Here is a 23,346-nt window from a genome sequence, read left to right on the forward strand (position 1 = left end):
TGTGGGGATTGCTTTTAAGAAGACCACCAAGCTGGCAGTTGAAAAAACGATCTTTCGCCAGATTAGTTATTAATCGAAGTTCATCGTTTGCGTTATTGAACCTGATAATGCGGACGGGACCTTTTAAGCGTTTTGTGCGCCTCAGGCGGCGGACACGGCGTGATGCATGCAGAATGGCACAAGACGTTCAAGAGGCCTTAGGATTTTTTTTTTAAAAGAACGGAACGCCTTATGCACTTTTACCGATGTTTTCAAAGTGCCAGACTAAAATGTCGGTCACCCCTGTGGCTAAGCGTGAGACACGGTTCGAAGGCATCAGCAAGACTATCAGTGATGGCAACGTCTTCGGCGCGATTGAAGTCAGGAAATGTAGTGAAAGTGTAACCTGGTACAGAAACGGAACCGTATAACAAATCAGCACCGCCTTATGGCCTGAAATGGCCTCGACGACGTCGCATTCGCAACCTGTTCCACAAAAATTTGATCCTACAAAAATCAAGTCAAGAACCGAATCATCCCTTGCGGCTTCGTCAACTATTAGTTGAAGGCCGAAGAACAAGGACAGGTTTATCAGCTCACGGCAGATGTTGGGTTTCCAATCAGAGAAACAAAGCATGAGCCAATGGATGCCTGGAGCGTTGAAATCACCCATCAAAACAAGATTAGCAGGCTGAACCTTTTAGTGTTGAAATATTTTCACACAAGAACCAGGATGACGGTAAATAATACCAACTACAATGATCTACTTGATCAGAAATAGTTAGCACCAAATGGATTAGGCTTCTGGAGGGGCGGGTAAGACTGTGAACTTGCGTTGAGAGCGAAATAGAAGCGCAATACCACCCCCTCTGCCATATTACCTATCCACCTGCACCGCCACGTAGCCAGAAGGCGTAAATTTGGAATCATTCACGTTATCCTGCACTTACGTTTCCGTCGTGCCCACAGCATGAGGGGTTTAGTAAGGGTAAGGGACAGAAAATTTGCACATTTATTTGTTATACTTCTAGCGTTCATGTTCAAAACAGACAGCTTTTCAAGTGCGCATTCGGGCATACAAGGGGCAGCAGCCGGCGATGACGGTAGAGATGGTGTTGGTGAGGCGGCAGACGACGAATCAGTGGGTCTAGTGGCCAAGCTACGGGCCCTTTCAGGAGCATCCGAAGAAGTGTTCCAAACGTAACGAACTTTGTCAATGAAAACGTGGTCCAAGCGCAGCTTCACAAAAAAATCGAAGTCCTGAAATGGCTGACGCCTCCCTAAGTTTTTTGCGAAGTAAGCGATAATTATTAAAATAATATTCGCATACATGATAATCAGTGTTTCTTAAAGCGGTAAGCATTTTTTAGTACACTGATTTGCTCGGAGTAATCCAAGATTTTTAGGCAGACAGGGCGCGCACGGTCATTACGTAGCCTTCCTATCCGATGACACCGCTTAATTCTCGGCCATTCTATCTTCAACTTCTCGGAAACCACAATTATAACTTGGCTAAAAAGGCATCGAAGGTGCAACCGGTCCAACAGTCATCGCCAGTATTCCTCCTCCGGCTCAAGCGTCCGCTAAGCGTACAACGCCTGCCGCAGGAAAAAGCCGAACAGCAATTAAAGCTGTGCCACCGTGGCACCTACATAACCCTATTGACAAAGATGCAAAGTTCAGATGCGCCTTAATCTTATTAGGACCTCCTGCACACGCAGTTTATCAGAGCCACAAGCGTGCTCGGAATTCGTGGGATGCAATGGGAGGAAGGCTCAGGAGATATTCAGGAGCTCCCTTTGCAAATAAAGAGCAGCCTTCTTCCTACAATCTACCATCCAGCTCCCTAGCGCGGATGCAAGCGCCTACATCGACGGGTCCTGTCAGCCCAGAAATGTGAAATGACAGAGAAGAAGATAATCAGGTTACTCACCGTGAGCCATTCACAGGTGGGCTTCACGGCATTCGTGGCAAACCCACCGAAAAATGTTGCCGAATTCACCATTGCCGAGCCCACCATCTGCCAGAGCTGGTCAATACGACCGTCCGCTCACACGTATTTTCCTCGAGCCACCCGGATACCATGTCAGCGAGCAACGCTAATGTGCTCGGAATCACCCGCGAGATTGCTCGCAGCTGCTTCGTCAGGTTCGACTACTTTCACCACAATTACCTTACGATGCCTCAGTAACATATGCGGCTTGCGAAGGTGTTCATAAGGCTTTGGTCTTGCATCAAATGGCACCACCGACCAATATCACAAAACATGCATTACGGCGCCGCGATACGCAGCCGAAACAGCCACTTAGCCGATGTCAGGAGCCCTATCCTCAGCCAAAAAACCCATGCTTGAGCAAGCCACACCGAGGATTAGAGACCTCTGGAGGACCACCGAACAGTAGCTCTGACTTTCCGTTCACTGCAGTGAAGACGGCCAAATATTACGCCCTGCGCGCGTCGAAGATAGGCATGCGTTCCTACCCTACGAAGCACCGCGAACACAATTCTGTCCGCGACCTCGTAAGGCAGAAGTGTACTTGAGTCACGCCGCACACAAGCCGAATCAGTCACCGTGGTCCCATGGCCACCTTCTGTGCGCTTTGCGTCTCCATGCGGCAAGTACGTCGCGACCGTCGCTGCAAGACCTGGAAGCAACCTGTTGGAAAGTGAATGAAGCAAACCCTTGGACCCGCCTCGGTGGCTCAGTGGTTAGAACGGTCGTCTACTGATCCGGAATTCCCGGGTTCGAACCCAACCGCGGCGGCTGCGTTTCGATGGAGGCAAAACGCTAAGGCGCCCGTGTGCTGTGCGATGTCAGTGCACGTTAAAGATCCCCAGGTGGTCGAAATTATTCCGGAGCCCTCCACTTTGGCACCTCTTTCTTCCTTTCTTCTTTCACTCCCTCCTTTATCCCTTCCGTTATGGCGCAGTTCAGGTGTCCAACGATATATGAGATAGATACTGCGCTTCTTCCTTTCCCCATAAACCTATTATTATCATTATTAAACCCTAGGGATTGAGGTGGCTTCCTGCAATAGAACAGAGATTTTCCAACGAACACACCGCATGAAGACGCCGCCTCCGCTACAGTGAAGCCGCACAGACGAAACCGCAGGACCGCAGTGGTTTCGCGTCAGATCAACGTTTTAAACGTCCATCTGACGCGAGACCACTACAGTCCTGAAGAAGACCGCACCGCGGTCGAAACGTTGATAAATAAAAGTGTCTTTGTAGAAGTGCCCACTTCTCTTAAATATATATATATATATATATATATATATATATATATATATATATATATATATATCTGCTTGTGTGTGTGTGTGTGTGTGTTACGAACGTAGGTTGCGTTGGCTCCGCAGAATAAAGATTTAAGAGAAGTGGGCACTTCTACAAAGCCACATTTATTTATCAACGTTTCGACCGCGGTGCGGTCTTCTTCAGGACTGTAGTGGTCTCGCGTCAGATGGACGTTTAAAACGTTGATCTGACGCGAGACCACTACAGTCCTGAAGAAGACCGCACCGCGGTCGAAACGTTGATAAATAATGGTGTCTTTGTAGAAGTGCCCCCTTCTCTTATATATATATATATATATATATATATATATATATATATATATATATATATATATATATGGCCATGTTCAGATATGAACAGTAATCGAGGTCACATGACCATGTTTTGTTTTCAATGAAATTTTTATATCTGATAGGCAAATGTATCCGCACAAAGGAATGAACCTTAGCTTTGCAAGAAATTTTGTAGTTTTCTCGGAAAAAAAACCGTATGTCACCAGAGGTGGAGAATGTCGTTTTTGCCATTTCGCAAAGTTGCATGTTTGGAGCATCACTGCTTGCACAGTAAAACTTTTCCGCACATTAGTATTTTTTCAGTACCTCTTTGCAACTATTTCTATGCGAAAAATTAAAAAAAGTTTTCTTGCCGTGTTAATCTTCAGAGTAAAAAATCACAAACTTCGCTTTCGAAGCTATGCGGTGCAAAAAAGGCACTTTTCAGGGCAGCCATAGGGCAAGATGCTTTAAGGTCTCCCCATTGAATCCTTTTCTCAGTATATTTCAGATACTTCTGCTTATTTCAGGCAAGTTTTGTAGCTCTACAATTTACAGATATTTTTCAATATGACCTCAGAATATGCCGAAGTTCAAAAACGTAAAAAAAATTTGATTTTGATTTTGAAAAAAATCATCGAATTTTATTAAAATATGCCTGAATAATTCTCAATATATTATAATTTGAAGGCATCAAAAAGTGTAGAATTGTACTGTTTTAAAGTATGAAAATAAATACAAAACAGACTTCATGATTTCAATTCATACGACTGCTCAGTATTCCCTCTTAGGATGGGCAATCATCAGAAACTGGATTTAGTATTGTTTTTTTGTGGGTAAATTTTAAACGCTCCAGTTGCTGAGTTCATAAGTGCACTTTTTAAGTGTTCTTTTCTCTTACAATCAAGGGGCTAAAGCGCCTATTCGCTTTCGTACTGTTCAAACAATGGGACCTAAATTACTGTAGGCATATTTAAGCACGTTATTTTGGAGTTACGTGTGTGTAGCGGTAGTTCATGCAAACAATTAATTCACCCGTCGCTACGTTCAAGATGCCATTACACTAACCACTGCCTTTAACTGCTACCGCAGCTCCAGGGATGAACCGCGCTTGGCAGCCGCTCCTATAGTTATATAACGCCCGGCGCAACGCTGAATATCATAGCAGCATGTGTGCCGCCGCCGCACCGAGGCTTTAGCTGCTGCTATCATCTTTCCATCGCAATGCACCGATCGCCTGGCAGTTATGCCTCAGTCTTCGACCGAGATAGCCCTGGTGAGCGGATGTTCTTCGGATCTCGAGTTTTGCGTGTCGTTTTTCAGGCTTGGTAGACCCGGTGGGGTCGTTTTCTGTACTCATGGTTTTTTTTTTTTTGCGCTGGAGGGCTCCACCTAGAAGCGTACTTGGTATCTCAGTCTCAGCTCGTAGGCCAGACTGAAACAGCATCAGTGTCGACGGTGGGCAGCCTGTGTTAAAAATCCATCCATCTGTCCATCTCCTTTTTTTTTTTGGAAAAGCAGCCCTGAGCCCTGCATCCGTCACCTGCTTTTCTGTCCCGAGATAATCTTCGGAAGCGTTGAGCTGTTGCATTCATGAAGAGATTTCCGCGGCGAACGTTTTGTGCCGGCTACTCAGAAAGGCACAAACAGAGAATTTAAAAAGGACGTAATTTTCGCGGTGTAAAGACACTCAATGTCGCTGCTCTCAAAAAGGTCCTACTTCCCGAAGAAGCTCTCCGAATATGAGAAAGTGACTTCATCTGTCAGAATTGTTACCGTCGGTTCAAGGAAGACATAGATAATATGCAGGCAGAGTCAACCGAAACATTCGAATAATTCCGCCCTGGGGAAGACATCGTAGAAAGTTTAAACTCCAGTGTCAGCCTTATCTCCGAAATCTCGCCCCGAAATCTCGCCACAGAGCGCTCTAAAAAGACGCCTCCGACTTTCCTGTGGAAAGCGAAAGCAGGAAGAGGCGGCAAGAGCTATTGTGGCGAAAATCCGATCGGGATACAGGCAGCATATATCATCCCAGAGGCTTCGCGTGCGTCAGAAGAAAAGTGTAAGCAATGCAGCAACTGGGAAGACAACCTACATGCTGCCTACAATAGGTGTACGTCCTTTCAAGAGTGTTGCCAGCTGCTGACACTGCTACCAGGAACCTAACCGTGAAATATGTGCAGGAAGTTATTCCAGAGGCAACGAGGTACGTTATCCAAAAATTGAAGAAGATGGTGGATAAAGAATGCGTATGGTCAACACAGGAGAGGTATACAAGATGTAAACTACAACAAGAAGACATTGCCACTGTTTTAGAAAATTGCACCATGGATGAACTCGATTGCTCTAGAGAGACTCCGAACAAAAAGGACGTTGTGAATATCGAAAACGAGGGAGAGAAAGAATGGAAACCTAAACGCTTCATGTCGCGGTCCTTGCGAGAAGCATTCCGCCTCTACAAGCACGCTCACCCTGCCTCCCAGGTTGGCTTCACAAAATTCATATTCTTTCCTCCTGAGTGGGTGAAAGGCTCGCCACAGCGGCAAGTTTGTGTTTGCGTATGCTGTGCAAACTTTCAGTTGTGCCTCGTGGGACTGCAGATTGCGTCCGGAAAATAACTTTCTCCCGAAGATATGCAGAGTCTCTGCGTATACCAAGAACCTACTGTGTCATGTTTCCTCAGGAATTGTGAGCACTGTCCACAAGATGGCATTTTCACTTCGGAAAATTTTGAAATCAGCAGCAAGGACGAGATGCTGATTGCTACATGGGAATACGGTGAGCTACTCAAAAATAAAAAAAGAAACTCTGACCGCTTCGTCATTTATGAGAGAATTTCTAAGAAAGACCACGAAATGGATTCCCCACAACTATATTAGATCTGTGCAAGCAAGAGCAATACATGAAGACAAACACAGCTGCAAGAGAGGTGCAATTGTTTTGCATTTTGATTTCGCCGAAAACTGGACAGTTGTGCTTCCTGACGCAGTAGAAGCGTATCCCTGGAAGAAAAAGCAGGTCACCGTGTTTACCTGCGTTGTCACGTCAAGAAAATCGACTCAGAACTACGCCGTTATTTCTGACTATATCTCTCATGGTTCAGCTCATGCATGCTTGACTCTGTCGAAAATCAACGCACACCTCGAAGACAACAGCCAATATACACCAAGATAGCATATGTGAGCGACGGGGCTCCCGCTCACTTCAAGAATAAATAACAGTTTCATGAGCTACAAAGCAGTGAATGTCAATTGACGAAATGGATGTTTTCAGCCACTGGACACGGCAAAAATTCTTGCGACGGCAGTGGTGGGCTTGTGAAACATCAAGCATCACACCACAACTTGCGGAAGCCTGCAAGTGAGGCTATACAAACAGCCAGCGGCTTCGTAGACGCAATTCAAGAAACGCTAAAGAACATCACCATTCTGGAGCTCCCACAGCGGGAGCTTGCAGACTTTCGCGAAATAAAGAAGGAAGAATGGAAAACGGCAAAGAAAATGCCTGGGGTCAAGACTCTCCATATATGGAAGTACGTTCAAACAAATGAAGGCAGTGCATCCTACATGGCCTCCACCGTTGCTTCGGAATGGAAGAGACTGTGATCTGGTTCGTGCTTCGTGCTGGACAATATACTGTGCGCATACCGAAATCAACTGCTGCCGTTTATTTCTTGTTACGATTTTCTGAATTGCAATCTGCACATAAAGTGGCATCCCATTTGTAAATTGCGTCCCGATTAAAACTCCTCCTGATTAAAAACCTAGCAGAAAAATTGTTCCTCTCAAAAGACGACGTTCCGTCTCCTGACAGTACCCTGTATAACCATTGAACACAGAGGTAAACAGATGCAGGTGCGGAAACGTCGGCTTCAGAAACACATTAATATTAATTTTTATATATAAAAATTTTTCTCAGAACCGAGAAATGATCTAATATTTTTAAAGAATCGATTACATACCAATGTACCTTACGATGATAAATTAGAGAATACAAAAAAACGTTTCACCGCCACCAGCCAATTCTTGAGACACCAGGTTTGATAGCGACTTTGTTGCCATTTTGACGCATTAAGATTGCCGCTAACAAGAAAGTAAAAGCTTTACAAACATTCAGGATGGTTCGCATATTGTGGTAAATGAAGTGTAACCACGTTCAGTGAGTGCTAAATTAAATTTCTGAGAGTTACTTTTTCCAAGAGGCAAAAATAAGCAACTCTAGATAACAACAACATGAACTCAGTTTTGTATTTATTTTCATAGTTCAAAACAATATAATGCAACACTTTTTTAGTGCCTGCAAATTATCAAGTGTTGAGAAATATTCAGACAACTTTTAATGAAATTCGATGAAGGTGTTTTTTTTAAAATCCAAGTCAAATTTGTCCCTTTTTTGAGGTTTTTGAACTTCTGCCAATTTTGAGGCCATATTGAAAATATTTGTCAGTTGTAGAGCTACAAAACTTGCCTGAATTGAGCAAAAGTAGCTGAAAAACACTGAGAAAAAGATTCAGTGGTGAGATTTTAACGCATCTTGCCCTAAGGCTGCCCCGAAAAGTGCCTTTTTTTTGCACCGCACAGCTCCGGAATCGAGGTTTGTGATTTTTTACTCAGAAGATTAACACAGCAAGAAAACTTTTTTTTATTTCGCATAGAACAAGTTAAAAAGAGGTAGCGTAAAAATACTGATGTTCGGAAAAAATTTATTGCGCATGCAGTGATGCTTTAAACTTGCAACTTTGCGAAGTGGCAAAAACGACATTCTGCACCTCTTGTGACATATGATTTTTTTCACGAAAACTACAACTTTTCTTGCAAAACTAAGGTGCATTCCTTTGTGTGGACACATTTACCCATCTCATATAAAAATTTCGTTGAAAACAAAAAAATTTCATAGGACCTGGTTTACCGTTCTTTTCTGAACATGCTCATATATATATATATATATATATATATATATATATATATATAGCAATCATTTTTAAGGTAAGCTATCGCATAAGTAGTCAACATTTCTTTCAATTGCTTGTCGATGGCCGAGGCAAAATATTCCGCGGCTGAAAAGAGTGCACCGCCATCTAGGTGCCGTGGAAGTTCGTATGACGAAGGATGTGAACGATCAACGCGCTGTGTGGTGGCTGTCAAAAATTAAGCGCACCTCCAGGCGCCTCGCTAGATGGAACCTGCGCTTACAAGAGTTTGATGTCACCGCAGTCTACAAGGTATGACGGAAGCGCGGCGATACAGATTGCTTCTCACGAGTTAAAATGTACACAGGCGAAAAAAGGGACGGCGAAGCCGCACTATCAGAAAATATCAGCGCAAGCGCTTTCGAGTGCACGTGACTGTCAAACCCTGAGATGCAATGCTTCGTCGAATGCGTCAAAGGAAGAATTTTCTCTGCACTTGAGTCGTAACAAGACTGCATCGAACAGCACGAACATAAACACGACAGACGAGGAAACAGACGAACACAGCGCTGATGTTTCATCCTCACTTGTGCTTGTTTGCGTTCGCATGTTCGATACAGGATGTTCGACCGGATCTAAATACGTGAACAGGACCACCTGCCTCCTTATAGTCCGGAAGGACTATTGAGAGGCTTCACAAAACGAGCCAGCTGCTGCATACCTTTTCTTTCAAGTATTCAAGGATTTTATTTATGTTTCTTTCAAAATACAAAACAGTTTCTGGACCCGTAGCCATTGGCTAGTAAAGGGTCCAGTGATGAAATACGACACAAATACTAACACAGCAGAGCAGGAATGTAATTAACAAATACAAAATTTATTCTTGACGCACACATCATAGGCAATGCAATAATATTGTGTCACAATTTGATTTAAATATTACAATAGGTTTCAAAAAGGTATTTCTTTAGAACAGTTCTGAAGTTATTGGCTTGCTTAATTTGTACTGGCAAAGAATTCCAGATCAAGGCCCCGTTAAATTCTATGAGCCTTTTCCCGGGCACATTATGAGATGGGGGCAGGTTAAAGTTATGATTTGTTGCAGCTCTTGTGTTTTGTAATGGTAGTTTAAACAAAGTTATGGGGAGAGGATCATTAGTGTCTATGATTCTATGTATAGTTTTTAATTTTTAATTTTTAATTCGTACAATGCATTGAATGGCAGCAAATGGATAAAATTATACAAAGATGTACTGGATTGACCACGACTTGAAAATGTAATAATTCGTAATGCGTACGTTTTCGCAGACGGATTACAGGTTCGATATAAGTTGTGAAATTGGCACCCCAAGACTCAATGCAGTAAGAAAGATGACTATGAAAGAAGGAAAAGTAAAGAATGCCTATAATTGCGTATGCAAACATTCACGAGCTTTAAGTAAAACATAGCAAGCGTAAGCAAGCTTCTACCGAAGGTGTTTAATATGTGATTTCCGGTGCATGTCTGATTCAAATAAAATACCTAAATATTTGTACGGGCCAACTTTTTCTATTTTTTGGCCGCTTAATGATATGTGCAGTTCCTCAGTATTTATTTCCTTTTTTCTGGAAAGAAAAACTGTATACTTAGTCTTACTGAGAATAAGGGTTAATTGATTGGACGTGAACCACGTAAAAACATTGTCTAGCTCTGCATTTATTTTATCCTATATTTCATCCAAATTCTCTCCCATAAATACAAGAGCGGTATCGTCAGCATACATTAAAGGTTGGGAATACTTAAGGATAGCAGGAAGATCATTTATGTACAGTGAGAATAGCATGGGCCGAAGAACCGATCCTTGTGGCATGCCAGTTAATATGGTTTGTGAAGTAGATGTATATTTTTCAATTACTGTATGCTGCTTGCGGTCGCTAAGATTGCTTTTGAGTAAGTTCAGGAGCTTACCCCTGAATCCATAATTGCTAACTTTGTTGAGTAAAATCTTGTGGTTGACTGTGTCAAAGGCTCTTTGCATATCAATATATACAACGATAGCAATTCTATTCTCATTGAGAGCTGTATTTAGCATTTGTGTTAGGTTGAGAACCGCAGACGAATTAGATTTATGAGGTCTGAAACCGTGCTGATGGGGGCTAAGCACATTGTATTCGGATGTAAATTTGTTTATACGTGTGCTGAGTATCTTTTCGAAAACTTTATTGATAACACTGATAATTGATATTGGTCTATAGCTTGATGGATGAGAACGATCTCCGTCCTTATATACTGGAACGACCTTTGCTATTTTTAATTCAGCAGGATATATTTCACTTTCAAGGTAGTGATTAAATTTACAAAGAAGAGGATCGGCTAATATATCAATATTATCCTTAATTATTTTAACAGGAATTTGATCAAGGCCTGCTGCCTTATTTGTTCTCAACTCTTTAACTACTGTTATTTCATCTATATTTACATCATACATTACAAAACTATTCACAACTGATTTGATTGAGGGCAGAGGATCAGTAACTGGAAGTAGTTGAGTTGTTGGTGTGGTCCAATATTTATAAAATAGGCAATAAACTCATCAGCAGTTTCTTGATCAATCAATTCAGTTAATATACGCTGGTCTGAACGAAGCCCTATTGCACCTGTTACAATGTTCAAGATTTTTTTCATGTTGCCATTAGCATTTAAAATGAGAGATGAGTAATATTAAGTTCCCTTTTGCGTAGCAAAGATACTGACAGGTTCCGAAAGCGCTTAAACTGGCTTAAAAATAATGATTAGTTTGAGCCTGTTTCCATTTGTGAAGCCATTTTTCTTTCTTTTTCAGTATGTCTAGGATGTAGTTAGTCATCCAGGGGCATCTAGGGGCATTATATTTATTCGAATTATTTATTGTGGAACTCTACGAAATGGCTGCCTGAACAGTTGCAAAGATATTTCTACATTCCTTATTTATGTCACTATCATAGCCAGCGGAGAAGTCCGTTTGCTGCAGGATCTCACGAAATAATTGATAGTCAATTCGTTTTTGTGGCCCATCACCAGTAATTTAAGGATTACTGTTTTCTTGGATATTAACTATAATAAATATGGGTATGTGATCAGCTATTAGATCTATATAGGTTCCGGCCCATCTGTCAATTAGTAATATTGGTAAGTGCATGGTTTATCAACACACTAGAATGGCCAGTTACACGTGTGGGTTCTGTTATAAGGTTGGACATGTTATGTGATCTTAAAAGTAAGGTGTAGTTGTTTGAGTCTCCCGAAATATCTATGTTACAGTCTCCCACAATTACAATGCGGTTACTTTTCTTGGGGGTCAAAATTTCTAGAACCGATTCGAGTTTTTCAAGAAAAACTGAAATAGCAGAACCAGGAGGGCGATAGAGCACTCCAAAAATTATACCACACTCAATTTTTATAAACAGCGCTTTAATTGTATCGTCGCTGATAGTAAGAATGGGCAGGACTTCAAAAGATATATTATCTTTTACAAAGAAGGCAACACCACCCCAACGTGCACGTGAAACCCGCGGTAGAGAGGAAAGTTTGTAGTCGGGTACAAAAGGTGGTTCTTTCTCCTTAAACCACGTTTCACTGATAGCGATAATGTCATATCGAAAAGTGTGCCGGGAAAGATAAGCAATCATCAAGTTTATATTTTTCTGATCCTGCGCACATTGCAGTGGATAGCGATAACACACGTTTCGTTAACTGATCGATCCTCCCTCCTTCCTTATAATCGAAGGGAACATCAATAGCCAGGCCTAGCAGCCTTGACACATATTGCTTGTGAGCGCGCCAAGATTATCTAAGGCAAAGGTCAATGCTGACCCGGCCTGCAGAACTACTGAACCCCGTGGCACCACCAACAATGCCTTTCAACAAATCGATTAGATCATAAAGAGCCCGCTGTGAGCGTCGACTTCTTGAAACAGGTGTCCAATACTGGTGACCGATTACCTGACCCGTTTTGCGCACTAGCAGCGCCTGCGGATAGCTGCTGCTGCGGAACTGTAGAAGCAATACGAATAACACTATTCAACCTTGTGTACGGCAAGGAAGTCTCCTCCGCACTCGACGCAATGCTACCGAACCTCAGAGAAGAGAACCTTGACGTCGCCACTGATGGCTAGCGCGCATTTAACAGATAGCTGTGTGGGTATTAATAGCAACCCGCCGATGGTTGATGGTATGCAATCGTCAATGAAACGACGTAGAATAAAAGCCGCTTGACCGCATACCGGTGCAGACGCTAGTTTTCCGATGAGGACTGAGTGAAAAACTTTTACGCCGCTGTTTGGGAGCCTTCAAAATCCTGCGACCTCTTTATGAACTCAAATGCAAAGTAATTGCCGACGGATCGACTGCAGAAGTTGTTCGCATGGTATTCTTGAAGCCATTAGGAGCGCTGATGGATGCTTGTTTTTTGCTATAATTTCGCTTGCATACCTTTTATTCTCCTTCACAACGACCGTTCGATGCCTACTTAAGAGGGAAGAAATGCCGTGAAGCGCCGTTTTTTACACCTCTACTTATGAGCCTTGTTTATTAATCAAGGCGGAAAGCTGGGCTGTCTACTAGCGCTCGTCCTGTCTACTTCTTTGTCTGTGTCTCTGTTATTTGCGCTAGTCTTTTAATCCATAATCCTTGTTTATTATCGGCGGCATTTGGGCTGTCACTTTGTTGGTAGGAAAGAAGCGACCAGTGCGCTGTGGAAAAGCACAATTATGCGCTCCTATTTCCATCCTCTTCAAAATGGCTGCTCTTCTTCAGGGCCCAGTCATTCGAGCGTTTATGGTCTTTAAATTTTATACGGTCGAGGATGTGGTGATTCTGTTCCCGGAAAAACGCTGTCCTCCTTGTTGCTATCACCACCGTGAAGTAGTTTCTGTCTTTGTGGACGACAATCAGCCCATTTAAGAGGTAGTTTCATAGTGCCACTTCAGTCCGGTCGTCTCTTCTCCACGGCGCTCTCATTGTCACGTGACAGAACCTTTCTCAATTCCTATCATGCGGCATCAATTGCACCTCTTTCTTTCCTTCCGTTGGAGAAAAAGTTTAATTCCACGCGCCTCAATAAATTTCAATAAAAAATGAGTGGGCCAGCGGAAGTCCTAAGATAATTTTACTCCTCCGGGGATGACAATAACAGGAAACAGAATGATAGTAAATAAAAACTACTTAAACGGACCGGAGCCGAGGGGACCCACCGGGAGGAAATGGGCAGTGAGAGGGAGGTTGCAGATTTACGACGTGCTGTGGCCGAATGATCGTGATAGTCTTTATCCCTTTCAGGCGGAGGGCAAATACACTCAACCCATGGCTGCTCGGGCTACAGTGCGGGTATCCCTTCATGAAAAGAGTGTCCGGCTTGTCAACCGTGCTTCTGGATATCCGGGGCAGGTACGTCTACTGGAGAAGAGGGTACATAGGCGCTTTACGAAGGGTACTGGCGCAACAGACCTGAATCATTTTGTGCTATCTAGATGCGACGGATTTGGCTGAGCAATTGTTCAAATTGTATTACAAGCTCTTTCCTATGACTCCTCCTAAAGGACTTCACCAGAACAAAGGTGCAAATCCCCGAATTTCGTGCTTCAGATGGGAGGATATTTCAGCCGACCTAGCCAACTGAGGCTCGTTTCTAATCGTCACCCCTTCGAATTGCTTTGGTGCTCTAAAAACTTCAGTATATCTGGCTGCCATACCCCTCGAGGTGCCGGGATACCTGCGCCAGAAGCGTACGAGCTTTTGCTTGGTTGTGCGCTCGGCATACGGCAAGGATATCACAGGCATTTTGTTTACAATAAAAACTTTCAGTAAACTAAGTACACTAAGTAGAGATAACAACTTACGTCGCACATAAAGTACTAAACTGCCACATTCGGTCAACCGGTTTTCTCTTTTGTGCGCTACCGTGCACCCACCCATCCCACCATTGCCATCAGGCTCAATCTTGTTGCGGACAGCACTACACACCCGGTCCAGCTTGTTCTTTGCCGTGAAAATAAATTTCGCTTCATATCTCCCCCCCCCCCCTTTTTTTGAGTCACTGTCAAATGTCGTGGATGTATGGAAACCGTATGATTATTCTTCGCCCGCTGTCTTTTTGAACACCATAAGTACTCACCCACTCGGCCAGGATCCTATCAGTGATCTGAGCCAAAACCTGGTCATAATACCCGGCTTCATTCAGCCACCTAATTTGTCGCAGGAAGCTGGCCTCAACCTTGTCGGTTCAGGATTTCGAAACGGACGCTTGAACGCAGGATGTCGCAATAACAGCCTTGACAAGTTTTGAATGCCCTGAACTGTAGTTCAAGAGGGAATGCAAATCACTTGAGAAGTATGGAATAGACCAGTTCGCAGCAAAGAACAATAGTGAAAAACTAGTACGCCGCTACTACGTACCCTACAAGATCTTGCAACGACTTGATGGACTGAAATACAAAGTAGTTTTTCCCGGAGCGACTACCCCAACAGCAGTAAATGTGATCAGATGAGGATATCGTGAACCTTAGGACATTTATGCGTGTTAATGAAGACTTGTTTCCACTTATTTAGCTTTTATATCTTTAGTTCATGTTGGGAGCACCCACACGATGTTTTTTTTAAGAAAGGTTGCTCTTTCCACGTAGTTCAAGATGATTCCCTTTGTTCCATATTCGTTATTTAGGATATGTGATACTTCCTTTGAATTGAGCTTGGTCGACAGTGCGCTGGTTTTCTTTCTTGACGACCCCCGAGCACGCTTGTTGCTATCGACATCGCCAAGCAATTTCAGGCTTAGTCAACGCAAATCAATCCAACTACAGAGAATTCCTAGCATTTCTGGAAAAAGCATTTTTGAGCGGAAAACTATTATTGAACGCAATTTTTTCCGTACAATCTAAGATTTCGCTATAACCGCCAATATATCTGCAGATAACCTGACGGCGGTATTAAATGTTGCCTTCTATTAACGTTTTTGCTACCGACAAAAGCGTTCTTCATTCGTTTTCTATGGGAGTCTTAACTGTTGGAAGCGACCAATGGAAACACTTTGAAACAACGATTTTGCAACATATCAAAAAAATGGACGATTAGCTTTAATATTATCGAGGAAGTGTCTTAACATTTTGATATTTTCAAAACTTTTGTCTGAAATTGCTGGACTTGTTCTTTTACTGACAGCTCAGTGTGCGCGTGCCTTGGCCAAGGCGTTGTCACCACTGCGTAGCGATACCTTTGAGTCACTAATTTCATAGCGTGGCATCTTCCACCCCCCTCCCCCAACCCTCCCACTCCCCCCTTCGACTGCCACTCACGTGAAAAAGGAAAGCTGAACGGGCCTGAACTAATTCGCAAAAGAATCTCACATCACCGCGTATTCATCGCATAGCGACGAGATCACATTGAATTACATGATTAGCGCCGGTCACATGTTGTACGGAGACGTTATCGCCAGCAACCCCAGCAAGCCATATTTGACACAGGTCGTCATTTTTCACGCCCGATGGAAAACGACGCAGGCTGAACACTATGGGGGGGAGGGGGGGGCGGTTACAGATCTCGAAACACGTCGTGCACATTGCACAGAGTGCGCCACAACCCAGCTTCTTTTCTTCTGGCTATCACTACATCCGTAGACAGTGCAGTGGTGCCAGAGATGAGTTCTTGTACTTGCAGGTGGGTGACAGGGACATGTTTTGGCACTCTGAGAGGTTAGCAATGCGCAAGGCGCATTGCAGCTTCGTAGTGTTTTGGCAGCCCAGCGAGAGGTGGCGCTTGATGCCTGCGTTTGCACAGGCGCACGAACCAGTCCGGTTGCGAGAGTATCTTTTTTTTTTAAACGTCTTTATTTCTGCATAAAATAGGCCTAGCCTTGCGGCAGAAATGAGGGGCTTCATGGGGGTGGAGGTAGGGGAGGGGGAGGAGGGCCGGTCTCCACTTCTTCTTCGAAGTGGGGCGGTCCTGTGGTCGGCTCTGCGAAGAAACGGCCAGGCCCTTCTTCTTCCTTGAAGTATAGGAGAAAAGCCCGCCAGTGCCGGAGTGCGTCCGATGATCTGACGTGTAATGGTGGATCGACCCATTCCTGCAAGGTGCCAGGTCGGTGCCCGCCCAGGGACTGAAGTGCTCGCTCCTGCACCACGTCAAAAGCAGGGCAGCGCCACAAAAGGTGTTCGGCTGTGCCTCTGGCCGGGCATGCCGGGCATTTAGCGGTCGGGTATGAGTGCGGGTTGATGAGGTTGAGCTTTGCTGGTGACAGAAGCTGGCCAGTCTGGGCGCGGCGGAGGAGTACCGCCTCTACCCTTCGGAAAGTTCTAGGTGGGCGGCGGAATAATTGCTCAGGGTTCGCCACGTGCTGGAGGATGCGGCGGCGTTAGCATTGTGCGCGATGCCATGTCTCGGCCCTATCCATAGGAGGTGACGACGGATGTGCAACGTCATCACGGGCCCAAGAAGCGGAAACGGGTGTGCATCCAGGCAAAGGTGCGGAAAGAGCTGCAGCGCGCGCTGCCTGGTGTGCTTTTTCGTTTCCAGTGATTCCTTCGTGTGCAGGAATCCATCTAATAACAATAGTGCAGCCCTCCTCTCTCAGGCGTCGGGCTTCCGTTCGAATTGCGCTGAGAACGGCATAGTCTGCTCCCCCCGCGCGGCATGCGGTGTACGCTGCTTGTGAATCAGTGTAAACATCGTAGGTGCATGGAGCCGGATCCTGTCGATCTACTATTCGAGTAATGGCAAGGCGTATGGCAATGAGCTCGAGATTAGTGACAGTGTGTTCCTCGGAGAGCCGTTCAACTATTGTGGTATCTGACTCAGAGTCGTGACAAGCTATTGCGGCGCCAAGTTGAAACTGAGCGGCGTCTGTATATAGTTAGATAGCCCCTTCCTGGGCTAGCTTGTATGACATCTTCTCGTGACGTTTAGCGGCAGCTTTGCGCCTTTGGGGACTAGCTGAACTCATGTTCTTTGGTAGTGGCATACCCTCTACTAAATCGATTGGTTCCCATGGTGGGTCAGGAGACGACAGCAGCTCTAATTTGTCAGTGTTGTAGCCTAATTCCCGCAGGATCTGACGGCCAGCCGCCGTTGTGGAGAGACGGACACGTTGGGCTTGCAATTGCTGCTGTGCCACATCCTGTAGGGCATTGATTTTGCTGCATGCGTGTAGGTCCTCTACTGGGCAGAACTGTGGTAGGCCAGTAACAAGGCGCATCGCCTTCCGATTGATTCGCTCAAGCTGAAGGCGTTGGGTCGCGTTAAGCCGCATGTAGGAATATGCATACAGTATTTTTGATGTTATGAGTGCCAGGGCTATCTGACGGAGTCCCACCTCTTTGATTCCCCACCCACGCGCAGAGACGCGGCGCATAAGATGTAAGGCCTGATGGCAACTAAGCACCGTGTTATGAATCCAGCTTTTGGCTCCTCCATCCTCGTCAATAAGCATTCCGAGTATACGGATTGTTTGTTTCCGGCAAATAACCGAGTCCCCTAAATGAAGAGAGATAAGATTTCGTTCGGCCTCGGCTCGCAGCCGCGGACCGTTTATGACAGCCACGTACTCGGTTTTTTCCGGAGAGGTTTTCATGCCACATTTCTTGATGTAGTCGTGGACGGCATTAAGGCCTGTCTGCAAGGCGAATTCCTGCTCCGCAGGGGACCCAGAATTGGTCCAGAGCGTTATATCGTCCGCATACACGGCAAAATGAAGACCGGGTATCGACGTTAGAATTGGCGGAAGACCTGACATCGCGATATTAAAAGGAGCCGGAGATATGACGGCGCCTTGGGGTACGCCGCTTCGGTTAGGTTGCCGTGCACCCTGAGTATCCCCAACCATTACCGAGAAAGTTCTGTCCGCAAGAAACGCTTTCACGAAGCGGTAGAGGTTCCCGCATATCCCCACTTCCTGGAGCCGTTGAAGTATGGTAGAGTGGGGAACGGAATCAAAAGCCTTTTTGACGTCAACCCCAACAACCACCCGGAGCTCTGCGCTGCTAGGGTATGCGAGAACGTCGTTATGAAGCCTTCTGAGAATATCTTGCGCGCAGAGTCCTCGTCGAAAACCTACTTGCATAGGAGACAGGACGCTGAACTTGTCTAAGTACCATTCAAGTCTTCTCAGAGCCATACGTTCCATGACTTTACAAAGGTTGGACGTCAGCGATATCGGCCTGAGGTCTTGTAATGTCCGACTTGGCTTACCGGGTTTTGGAATTGGTATGACAACTGATTCCTTCCAGGCAGGGGGAAGAGCACCGTTGGTCCAGCATTCGTTGAATACTTTCAACAGGGCAAGTTTATGTGATTTGGGAAGGTTAAGAAGTGTTGAATAGCGTACACCATCCGGTCCCGGGGCACTTTTATGGTTTGAGTCATACAAGGCTGCCTCCAGTTCCTCTAATGTGAAGGGAACGTCGTAATCATTCGATGTATCTGAGACGGGGTCCGCAGGCAAGGCATCCACCTTTTCAGGTTGGGGAAAAAAGACCTTCCCTGCTTGTATAGCTAGATCAGCCGGGGAGACGTTCAATTTCAGGGCCATGCCTTGGGAAAGGGGAATCGGCCTTTTGCGTCCAAGGACAGCTCGAAATATGTGCCAGGCCTTCGACAAGTTAACTGTTCCATTGAGCGAGTGGCACAGCAGCTGCCAATCTTGGAGAGCGAGTTGCATAGTATACTGCTCGACCTCTTGAGTAATGCGGGTGAGGGCGCGCCTACGATGGGATGTCCGACCAGAGCGGCGGTACGCCTTGAGAGCACGAAGCCTACGATTCCACAGACTCAAAAGGTGGGAGTCCGGCTTCGGGGCATCGTATTTAACTAAAAGCTTCGTTGTGGCTTTCTTCTTGGCACCGTTGATCTGAGTAATTAGTTCGTCTAATTCTGTGGGAACGTTCACCTCACCGAGCATTCTGCGAAAATCGTCCCATGAGACGTGCTCCTCTATTCGATGTCGTTGGTGCCGCTTTAGTGACTTTCGCCCTCGAGGGGCCCATGACACCACCACGGGATAGTGATCAGTGCCCATGACATCATCAGCCCGTGACCATATTATCTGATTAGGATGGGAAACAAGTGTCAGGTCTGGAGAAGTGTCTTGCTGACCCTTTTGCTGGCCACAGCGACTGGGCAACGTAAGGTCGTTAACGATGGTCAGTTTGTCTTTGACAATGTGCTGCCATAGATGCCTTCCCCTAGCATCTGAGCGATGATATCCCCAGCTGGTGTGCATGGCAATAAAGCACCCCCAACTATAACGCGATCCTGGGGATATATCCTTAAGAAGTGTTCTATAAAAGATATATCTACTCGATATGTCGTAGTACCGAAGGATCTGGCATAAACCGAAAAAGCCAATGCTTGTTGGTCCCCTTCTAATGTAACGCGCACTCCCGCTACCTCTTGCGTCTGCGTGCACCACGCGGACGTATCAAGGTCGGTGTGGGCAGCGCGAGAGAGAAAAAGTACGCATGCCTGCCCATAGGCTACTGGATTCGCGGATCGCGATCCTGGCCCAGGACGTCGGTGCTCTATGGAAGGGGTGCAGTAAGGTTTGTACCCTATTAGATTGGACCTATTAGTACCAGTCTCCTGAAGCAGGATAGCTAGAGGAAGCGTCGGCGTGATGGACAGTCTCCTTTGAAGTTCTGCTTGTTTGCGACGGATTCCCCGGCAGTTCCATTGTAAGAACCATATAGGAAAGTCCGAAGCAAAAATGTCATGAGGTTTTGCGCTAGTGCCCGCCATTTTGAAACTGGAAGGTGCGCGGAAGAGAAGATGATGTGTGCCCAATTCCGGGCTCTTGATTCGGAGAAGCCTGCGACAGTCCTAAGAGTGGAAACATGCGCTTGATTACCTCAGCAGTGACCATCTCGATAATGTGCTTGAGTTGGTCTTCATCTAAGTGCACCGTGCGTGTGCGATCTTGCGCCAGATGCGATTCTGCACCGCGCTGTGTAGCACGGAGAGTTTCAGCATAAGCACGGTGTATGTGTGCTTGCTTTGGCGCCGTCGCGGAATGCTCAAGAGATCTCGTTAGGGATGGAGGTGTGGCATTCCTTAGACTAGTGCTCTCAGTTTGTGTAGAGCGGCCGTGCGCATTTTTCCCTCTAGTTTTATGTTCACTGCCTCGTTCCTTTGGTAACGGCTGACTTTGTATTGGAGGAAAGTCCTCCTTAACAAGCCCAATTTGCTCTGAGGGTGATCGCTGTGCGCTGGCAGGGCTCTTGTGCGCAGCCGTCGAAAACGTTTCGCTGCAATGTAGAAGCTCGGCTTGTTGCTTGCGCTCCTTTCGTCGCGATACTCGGATTCGGCGGACAATGCCGTTCCTCAGGGTTTTGGTAGCCTGTCGCCGAACAGGGCACTTCGGGTCTGTAGCTACGTGTTGACCTCCGCAATTACGGCATAGTGGTTCTGTCGGGCATACCTCGAGGTTGCCATATGCGGGGCGACCGCAGAACGAGCATCGACGTTGGTCGACTAGTGGACACGAATTTGTCCTATGTCCGATTTTATGACAGGTCTCACATCTGACAGATTTCGGGTGATAAGGTATGACCGGCAGGAGTATGCTGTATAGATGGATTTTGCGGGGAAGGCTGGAGCCCTCAAATGTGATGAGAGCTGCTCCGTTCTTGCCCATTGGCCTGGCACTGATTACCTTGCACGAGTAGCACGTGAGGTTGGCCATGAGCTGTTCGCTTGTTAACCCGTTGGCCCGATATATGACCCCGCGGATCTGGCCGGAGCGAATGGTTTCATAGGCTTGTATAGATGTAGGCTTTCCAGAAATTAAGACAGACTGAAGTCCGAGAAGATGGTCCCTGGCATGCGTATGCGATACGACGACCGCAAACTGATTGCTTCTTTCAAGAGGCCGTACTTAAAAGCCTGAGTGAAAACGGATTTTTTGAAGCTCATCGGCAATGGCTCTGTGCAGCCAGTGTGCGGGGAGTGAGCCTAGTTGTCCAGGTGAAGTTAGCTTCATTATCACAGTGTGTTTAACACAGGTTGTATCGGCAGATGTAGCTTTGTTCTTTCGCCTAACAGGCTGCCAGTCATCCTCTTCAGAGTGGTCATTATCAGCGGAGTGATCGGTTCTGCCGAATGTGGTGACCGTGGGAGCCGAGGAAGGGCCCCGCGATTGAAAATGCGTATCCGCGTAGCATCCATTTATTGCTGTCTGCGAGCGGCCAAATTTTACGCCGTGTCGTTTGTTCACCAAGCGAGCGTTTTCTTGAGTTATCTGAGAAGTGCCTAACCCCATCCTAGGGTGCTTGGCAAATTTCGAAAATGGAAAAGTGCAAGATCCTACCTGAGAATGGTTATTTCCAGGCATGTTTTCCGTGGAAAGAACAGAGAAGGGATTGGAGACAGGTATCGCCGCAACCACTTGGCTGGATTCGTCGTCCGTCATGCTTGCGTCGGCGTCAAGCACAGCGACAGATTGCGCCGCGTTATCTGTGCCGCTACGAAGCGATGTTGCCTCGGCGGCTTGCTGCGGCTCCCCGGGAGCCATGTTGGCGGCATCGGCGGTGGGCGTATCGGATGTATCCGGATGGTTTCCTGTGGTAGTCTTCGACGTGGAAGCGTTGAAACTGTGGTCCACAGGTGACAAGGAACACGATGACACTGGCCCATCCATTTTCGGGAGCCTAGCCCAAAAACGTCCGGGCCAAAAAGCTTCGATAAGTCGGAGCGATGCGAACGTGCGTCAGTTCGAGACGGCTGCTTGCAGCGCTCCCCCGCGAGAGTATCTTATTCTGGCCTAATCTCAGTGTCATCGTGGTGATTGGAAACACCTTCAAACTAAGAGCAGCCTATCATGAAAACATAAAAGAGCTGGTTATCTGCACCTGCATTTTTAGTCATTATTTTATACGCAAGGCTTCTTTTTTTCAAACGGAAGCAAGCAATGTGGGGAAGTCGTAGGCTACGGGCAGTTCTTCAAAATTTTGCTGAAGACTATTATTATGCAACAAGCACCTTCGCTGCAGGTGATGAAGTGCAACCGTTTCGTTTTTGTCATTATAAACAAATCTACGGAGAGCGGAACTTAAAGCAGAGCGGAAGAAACGTGACATCGAACTCTGGAGGCGCTGCAGACAAGTAGAATAAAACTTGTTCAGAAATTCTTGACGATGCGAATGGGATGACACCGCTATTATGGCATGCACTCTACTAACGCTTGGAGATTTTAGAGTTATTAGGGGCTACTGCAGAAAGAACCCGCACATTGTTCGTTCTTTGGTTAAAGTCACTTCATACCTTACACTTAAGGCGCAAGTTGCGAGCAATAGTAAAGCAAATAAAACGCATTTCGCCGACAGGAAGAATTATTTTTTGTATGTAACGTTCACCCGAAAGGAAAGTCCGATATCACGGTTAACACTTGTGGAAAACCACTGAAGATACAAGTTAACTGTAAGGCAGCATACTTGCACTCAATAAAAGACATTCGTGCGATTGAAGGCAGGATAGTCAAATTCCCACTCCCCAGCACTACTATTCAGCTTGTAATTTAGACTATAAAGGAACTGCCGTCCGTTCGGATGGGAACGTTTGAAGTCAGCATCAAGGAATGTGGTGTAGAGTTCTTCTTATCAAGAAAGATATAAACAAGAAAATATCTTGCTCGTTAGCAACTGCTTCAAGACTCCAGGGATTCAGATCTGAGGAAATAAATTGGTAGCCAGTTATGAAGATAATATTGAACCGCACCCAAACGTAGTTTCTTGCAATTTCATACGTTGCAACGAAAGCTCAGGCCTTAATGAGCGCAACAGAAGCGTTCAGCAACTGTTCTTAAAAAAGCTATCTGACACGTCTTACAATCAAGGATGAGGCGGCGACACAAAATGACCGTCTATTGCACCAAGGCTCTGGGAGTCTGC

The 23,346-nt window shown here is 45.7% G+C and overlaps 1 protein-coding gene and 1 pseudogene across 1 annotated transcript; one reads left to right on the plus strand and one right to left on the minus strand.

Annotated features, from left to right (window-relative positions):
- The first annotated feature begins 269 nt into the window (after positions 1–269).
- On the plus strand, positions 270–14,762 carry LOC144098065 (uncharacterized; annotated as a pseudogene).
- Positions 14,763–16,077: 1,315 nt separating this feature from the next.
- LOC144098066 (uncharacterized) lies at positions 16,078–19,685 on the minus strand. The gene is made up of 2 exons (XM_077630623.1): positions 18,656–19,685; positions 16,078–16,235 (listed from the first exon to the last, which is right to left on the minus strand). The coding sequence occupies exons 1-2, from the start codon at positions 19,683–19,685 to the stop codon at positions 16,078–16,080; spliced, it is 1,188 nt and encodes a 395-aa protein (XP_077486749.1).
- Positions 19,686–23,346: the final 3,661 nt, after the last annotated feature.

This window comes from Amblyomma americanum, chromosome 7, assembly GCF_052857255.1.
Source record: "Amblyomma americanum isolate KBUSLIRL-KWMA chromosome 7, ASM5285725v1, whole genome shotgun sequence".
Lineage (NCBI taxonomy): Eukaryota > Metazoa > Arthropoda > Arachnida > Ixodida > Ixodidae > Amblyomma > Amblyomma americanum.

Coding starts and splice junctions, on each gene's coding strand:
- LOC144098066 (XM_077630623.1), bottom strand. CDS start 19,685: ATGCACACCAGCTGGGGATATCATCGCTCAGATGCTAGGGGAAGGCAT. Junction 16,236..18,655: donor CATACCAATTCCAAAACCCG/GTAAGCCAAGTC, acceptor GTGCAAACGCAG/GCATCAAGCGCCACCTCTCG.